Source organism: Triticum urartu, chromosome 7A (genome assembly GCF_056163025.1).
Source record: "Triticum urartu cultivar PI428250 chromosome 7A, HENAU_Tu73, whole genome shotgun sequence".
Lineage (NCBI taxonomy): Eukaryota > Viridiplantae > Streptophyta > Magnoliopsida > Poales > Poaceae > Triticum > Triticum urartu.
In genome coordinates this window covers 42,202,312-42,209,579 of record NC_141879.1, presented here as the reverse complement: position 1 = coordinate 42,209,579, position 7,268 = coordinate 42,202,312, and the positions used below count along the sequence as shown (strand labels likewise).

Below are 7,268 nucleotides of genomic sequence, written 5' to 3'. Positions count from 1 at the left end.
TTTTGCTCACGCTTGATTTTTGAAGGAACAAACTCCCTAGTCTCCATATGATGCTTGATCTCCGTCACCAAGTGTCCATAAGCTGACCTGGTTAAACTCTCCCCGGTCAATGCTGCCAACGCCGATGCTGAGTCTGACTGCACAACAATTGGCATGGAACAATGCTGCACGGCCAGTGCCATGCCTTGCATGATCGCATGCAGTTCCGCTTCCAACGCGTCGTTGCAATTGAATATACACCTGTATGCTGCAAAGATAACACTCCCATCTTGACAATGTACTTCCACATGAGTGTACTTCCACATGAGTGTTTGGGCTGTTCTGAACGAGATTGAACAAAAACTATATGTATGGTACTCACATACGTGGTTAAACCATCAATGATCCATATCAATAATAAGTTCTCCAAACGACTAAATCTTTAGTCCATCGGCCGGCAAGTTTTTGTATGGAAGTAATAGCTTTCTCCACCGGCCAGCAACCTTACTATGTTAGTGCATAATTCAGTACGACCTAATCAAAACGGAACCCGACCCAATAGATGAGGTGAGATCTCTTATTGGTAAAATAGAAGATCTTTAATTGGCCACTTATCTGGGAGACGGTCCACAACATCAGCCGGCCGGGCGGCCGGCTCCTTAATGCAGTATACGTAAGTAAAGAATACTGAGCAGAAAAGTTGACGTCCAATAAGGAAGGGGTAGAGAGCAAGTTGCAAGAATCTGCTGATGCTATTGCTACGTTCGCTCTTCTACTTAACTACGGTTGCTAACATCGCCCGTGAGTGCTTGCCTGCCTGTGCCTGGTGGTCAACAATGTCGTTCATGGCGCTGGTCCTCCTTCATGTACTGCTATTGGCATTAGCTACATGGAGAACCACCGCGTCTAACCCCTTGGTGAAGCCAGGCTGCCAGGCGCGATGCGGCGACGTCAGCATCCCCTACCCTTTCGGCGTTGGCGCCGGCTGTTTTCGTCCCGGCTTCCAGATCTACTGTCACAACATGACCGCCGGGGGCGACAAGATGGCGTTTCTGCCGGATGCCACAGTCCATCTGGGCAGTTCTGCGCGGGTGCTGAACATCACCATGACGCCCTACGCGCACGTCCGGGTGTCGATGCAAGTGGCGCACCAGTGCTTCGACGCCGCCGGCAAGGAGACCAGCCACTTAATGGGCAAGATGAAAGTCAACCCGCTGGGCGTCTACCGCATCTCCAGCACCGCCAACGAGCTCTACGTCCTCGGCTGCAACACCTTCGTCTACTACTCCGGCAGAATGTTGACGTGGCGCCACAATGCGACATCGATTTTAGGCGGTTGCTTGGCCTACTGCGACAAACCCTGGAGCGCACGGAATCGCAGGTGCGCGGGCATCGGCTGCTGCCGCGTTGCCATCCCGCCGGGCCTCACCAACACGAGCATGATATTCGGTAACGGGCCGAGCGCGGGCGTCAACCTCCACCCCTGCCACTACGCCTTCATCGTGGAGAAGAATCGGTACGTCTTCCAGGCGGCCGATCTGAAAAGAACGCCGGGGCCGGCGGGCAAGGGGCGGCGCTGGCACATGCCACTGCTGCTCGACTGGGCCATCCCGCCTATCGGCGACCGCAATGATTACATGTCGTGCAACCAGGTTGCCAAATCGCCGGAATACAGCTGCGTGAGCAAGCACAGCGAGTGCGTGGATTCCCTCACCGGGCCGGGGTATACCTGCATCTGCAGCAATGGCTACAAGGGCAACCCATACCTTGACAACGGATGCACAGGCAAGAGTTAAATACATGTTGCTTCATTTTTTCTCTTCCCAAAAATGCTAGACATATAGTAAATTTCCAGAATTCTACAGACCACCTCTCACATAGGAGAGAGATGCTAGCCACACGGAGGAGTTTGTATACAAACTTAAGGGAGGGGCATGTGGCATCTTTTGATTTTTTTTATGTGTGAAGGAAACCACGTGTTTATAGTATAATGTTGAAAGTTACAACACACGTGGTCCACACTAGACAATTCCAGATAGGACAACCTTCAAGGCACATAGTAAAAAAAACACCCCATATAAAAGAAATTTACAAATAGATCATTGAGGGGGTTGATTGCATAACCAAATATTTGCTTGTCACCATCCACCAGCAACACCGTTGCCGGATGAGTAGGAGACGGATTGCGCTTCGGTGCCTTAAGGCACCTGCCTTTGTGTCTATGACATGTGGGCCTAACAGGTGGCTGGCCCACATGTCAGGGACACAAAGACAGGTGCCTTTCAGGCAGGGGCGGAGCCAGGATTTTGGTATAGGGGGGGCCAAGTCAAGTTCATAACTTCTTTTCTAGGCCGAATTGCAGTCTCGCAATAAGCTACTGTATATTGGACAAGTTGGACATAGCAAAAATTTGCATCACAAATAATAACTAATGCAAGATAATTTGCATCACGATCATGATAATTTTTAGGACACGTACAAGATAGAAATTCTTCATAGAATCATAGCATCACAAATCACAGAACCAAAACAAATAAACAACACAAATCTCATGTATAAGTTCAACAATGATACAAGATGAGGAATTAGGGATTTAGATTAGTAGGATGTACTGATGTGTCCAACCTTGGGTTCTTAGCTACTTCCCGCTGGTTGGATCCGGATGATTTGACTGAAGGAGGCTGCGTCGTGCCGTCGTGGTATGAATAGGATCGGCAGAAGCAGGGCAGGGAGAGCAAGCAGAGGCGGCCGGGTGTGCAAGGGCAAGGAACAGCGAAGACAAATTTCGCATACTAACCAACGTAGAGGCCAATCACACGTAAGAACCCAACGCCCAGGAGGCCAGGAGACTAATCTGGCCACTAGCGGGCTTCACATGGGCCTTTTCCTTTGTTTCTAAAATTAGCGTTGAGATAGGGGGGGGGGGGGGGCGAGTATGTATAAACCTGAGGAATACGTGCGTTCCTGTCGCTAATTATGTTGCATCGTTCGATCGTTAGGGGGGGCCAGGCCCCTGCTCGCTCCCCCTTGGCTCCGCCACTGCTTTCAGGCACTGAAGCTGCGTCCGTAGGAGACAAACACCATGCATTAAACAGCCATCGGAGAACCATTTACATTTCTTAGTTGACATGCATGATACTTCATATGATACTCCCACTACGACCAGCCTAACGCATAGCACTATAGAGTATTATGTTAGATGACCCTATTTATTGACATGAAGACACAAAGTACTATAGTATTTATTATAATATAGTATTATGATATGATACACAACTTTTTTTCTTCATTTAATTTGTTGACACCTTATCAAAATTACTTAGTTGACATGTGTAGTACTAGCCATGATACTCTCATTACGGGCAACCTAAGGCATCCATATGTCTCCAGCATTCTTCTTTTTTTGTTGGGCGCATTTTGTATCAGTTTTTTTAGGCATTGTACTATTCTTCTGGGGGATTCGTTTGTATCGGTTTTGCTAATGCTCCTGTCGTAACTCATGGTCTCTGCTGTACGACACTTCATTACCTACAATAGCACCACATCGCCCACGCCAAAGCTAAATGCACCGCTTCCATTGAGGCTCAATAAGAAAAAATATCTTTTACTTATTTTTAAAACTTAAAAAGACATAATCTTATTAATGTATATATAATGAAAATCAAAAAATGGAAAATATTTATTTGGTCAGAAACATATTTAAGAAAATATTTATATTTTGTAAATGAACATGTACAAAAATATTCAAGTATTAAAAAAAATCAAATTATCAAAAAGGCTATTCATGATTTTCTGTCCTGTAATTAAAAAACTTCCCCTATGAAAAAACTATTCCTACAATTTTGAAACTGTTCTAGCATTTTAAAAAATGTTCACTAAATTTCAAATTGTATATATATTTACAAAGTTTGTGTAATAATAAAAATTTGCATCAAAAAGATACATTAGAAGATAAATATTAAATAAAAAACAGAAAGTAAAAAAATAAAGGGAACCATAAAAGTCATAAATATGAGAATAAAATCTATTAACAATGGGGAGATAATTTTGAAAACTAGATATAGAAATCATCAAAATTGGCTCGGCTCACATAGATGCGTGTCCTTGGGCGTGGGTCCAGGCCTAGAACGTGAACTATTTTTCCTTTTGTTTTCTTTCCTTTGTTAGTTTTTTCATTTCTTTTTATATTTCTTATTTCACTTATTTCATTTTTATTGCAAAATATGGGTACTTTTTTATGAAATATGAGAATAATTGTGTTTGAATAACAAGATATTTTTATAAACATGGATAATTTGAAGAACATAAACAACTTTTTTTTAGAGTGAAGAACATTTTTTCTATGGGCAGAGACAAAGAATTACACCCTACTCGTCACTCGAACCCATATGTCTATATGTGCCCACTAATAAGTCAGCGTGCCATCACTTGTTTATCACACCATTAGATGATAGAAGGGCATTGATGTGATCGTGACATCATGTCGTCCATGTATGTTATCTTTTCATATTTGGGTGGTTCACTTGGCTTAATGCTTGTTTGTTGTATGTAGATATTGATGAGTGCACCCAGGCGCAATCACATCCATGCTATGGCAAATGTACCAATACGGATGGATCTTTTGATTGCAGTTGCCCGCGAGGAACCCAAGGCAATGCCACCCTACTTAATGGTTGTGTCAAGTCTATGAACTTAGGTGAATACCATTCCCAACATTTTAGTTTCATCGGATTACAGTGTATACATAAACTATCACAGTGTTAACTACTACTTCTCTTCTTCAATTAGGTGAAAAAATATTGTACTTCTCTCTGAATAACTTATACTATCCCATATTGCCATCTTAGATGCTATCAATATTTGCAAGGACAATATTTTGTGAAAATATGCTAAGCTAGAAGAGAAAATCCATAAAAAAAAGAGCCTTACTGCAAAATTAAATAAGCATGGAATGACAACATATTTATAGATTAAAAATAAGGAAATAATCCACACACAAGAGTAAGTCGTCCAGATTGGTGGAATGGATAGATAAAGGCATCTAGAATTAAATATGCCATAATCTTACATCGGTACTAATAGATCAACCTAATCCAATTTTTCAAAGCATAAATCACTGCTTTGTTTCGCGTATGATCCACCTAGGTTTTGGTAACCATCTTGTTACCAAACCTTTTGGCTCCTCCCTTAATTTGTGTCCCACAAATTCCCTCATTTATTTGAGTTCTCTCATCAAATTCTTTCCCCACTTATCTATCTTTTTTTACAGGTTTAATTATTGGTCTATCAATTTCTAGTGGCCCGACTATTCTACTTTTGTTTATTAGCTTAAAAATAATAATCAGCAAGCTTAAGCATCAAAAGGCTAAGGAGCTGAGAAAAAAGTTCTTCAAACAAAATCGTGGACAACTGTTGCAAAAGTTGGTGTCTCATAGATCAGACATTGCAGAGAAAATGATCATTCCTTTAAAGGAGCTAGAAAAGGCTACAAACAACTTTCATCAAATTCGCAAGCTTGGTGGAGGAGGGCATGGTACAGTATACAAAGGAATTTTGTCAGACTTGCATGTTGTGGCCATCAAAAAGTCAAATATTGTGGTCAAGAGAGAAATCAATGAGTTTATAAATGAAGTTGCCATTCTCTCACAGGTCAATCATAGGAATATTGTAAAGCTTTTTGGATGTTGTCTCGAGACAGAAGTCCCCTTGTTGGTTTATGAATTCATTTCCAATGGAACCTTATGTGATCATCTTCACAAGGAGCCGCTGGGATCAATAACTTGGGAAGATAGATTAAGGATCGCAACAGAAATTGGCAAAGCCCTTGCTTACCTTCACTCAGCCATTTCTGTCCCAGTAATACACAGAGATATCAAGTCTGCCAATATACTACTTGATGATGCATTTGCAACAAAGGTGTCTGACTTTGGAGCTTCAAGGTACATTCCTCATGAGCAGTCAGCGATAACAACAGTGGTTCAAGGTACTTTTGGATATTTAGATCCTACATACTATTACACAGGTCGGTTAACAGAAAAAAGTGATGTTTATAGCTTCGGAGTAATTTTGATTGAGTTGCTTACTAGGAAGATGCCAACTACATATAGATCATCTGAAGGAGATTGGCTTGTTGCACAGTTTGTTGAACTATTTGCAGAAGATAAATTGGCTGAAATATTGGATCCACAAATCATGGAGGAGGGAGGTAGCCAGCTTGGAGAAGTAGCTGCTCTAGCCATGTCGTGCATAAAACTAAGAGCAGAGGAGCGACCAACCATGAGATCATTGGAGATGACATTCGAACGCCTCCAAGTACACAAGGAGCCTGTCCTGAATGATTTTCTATCGGAAACAAACAAGATGAATTATTTGACAGCAAGATATTCATCAACAATTAAAAGGACAAGCTTGGAGAAAGTGAGCAGGCAATATACTCAGGAACAAGAGTTCGTGTTGTCCGCTAACTACCCTCGATAGTTTTGTTTAAATATGAAAGAGTTGTCGCAGATTGTTGTTTGTAGTTTGCTTAACTTCTATGTCGTCTTAGTTAATTTCTGCTAGTTCCATTGACTGATTGTTTTAGTGTTGTTCTGCTGGTATAACCGCCTTCTCTGCAGTCACCATATTTTCCGTTATGCGTTTATTGTTGGTTGAACCGGGTTGCTCTATTTTTCATTATTATTCATATAGCAGATGCAAAATTCAACATTAGTACTGAGTAGAGAAAGAGTGGGCTAGATTCCATTACTGAATGTGAGTGCTATGGAAATGCCTCCGCATCGGCAGATCAATGGGCTAGTATGTTCTAAAATAGTACCAAGTATTTAGAGGTCTTGAGAGCACATACTGAATAATCATGTACTCCAGTATTTGGATCTTCTTCATTGCTTCGACCAAATACTCAAATTCGGAACCCAAGCAATCATACACACCAGTAAAACTTGGACATCACATTGAGTTCACACAACAAATTAAAAAAAAGTCCCTTTTAGCTTCCAACGACAATGCTGCAACTAGAACTTGTATTTTTCATAACACTCAAACCTTTATGGGGGGAAAACATGAGCATGTCTGAAAGTTTTAAAGCCTAGTATCTCTTCAACCCCGCTACATCTAACGGTCCTACTGAAATACCGTGGTGCTCTTCACGCGCCGACTCTGTATTCCACTGTATACTCCCGTGTCATGATGTTCCTTAGGATTGGTCGAAATGGGGTCATTCAGGGTTCTCTTGCACACATACCAACCATATTTGAGTTCAATCCAACAGTTCAGTATCCAACAAAGTT

The 7,268-nt window shown here is 41.8% G+C and overlaps 1 protein-coding gene across 1 annotated transcript; it reads left to right on the top strand.

Moving 5' to 3' along the window:
- The first annotated feature begins 824 nt into the window (after positions 1 to 824).
- On the top strand, positions 825 to 6,456 carry LOC125524252 (wall-associated receptor kinase 2-like). Its single transcript, XM_048689329.2, has 3 exons — positions 825 to 1,764; positions 4,532 to 4,675; positions 5,249 to 6,456. Exons 1-3 carry the CDS (start codon positions 825 to 827, stop codon positions 6,454 to 6,456), a joined length of 2,292 nt encoding a protein of 763 aa, XP_048545286.2.
- The last annotated feature ends 812 nt before the right edge of the window (positions 6,457 to 7,268 follow it).

Excerpts from the sequence above, each read along its gene's own strand:
- LOC125524252 (XM_048689329.2), top strand. The coding sequence starts at position 825 with ATGGCGCTGGTCCTCCTTCATGTACTGCTATTGGCATTAGCTACATGG. Across the intron at positions 1,765-4,531 it reads CCTTGACAACGGATGCACAG|ATATTGATGAGTGCACCCAG; the intron begins GCAAGAGTTAAA and ends TGTTGTATGTAG. Across the intron at positions 4,676-5,248 it reads TGTCAAGTCTATGAACTTAG|GTTTAATTATTGGTCTATCA; the intron begins GTGAATACCATT and ends CTTTTTTTACAG.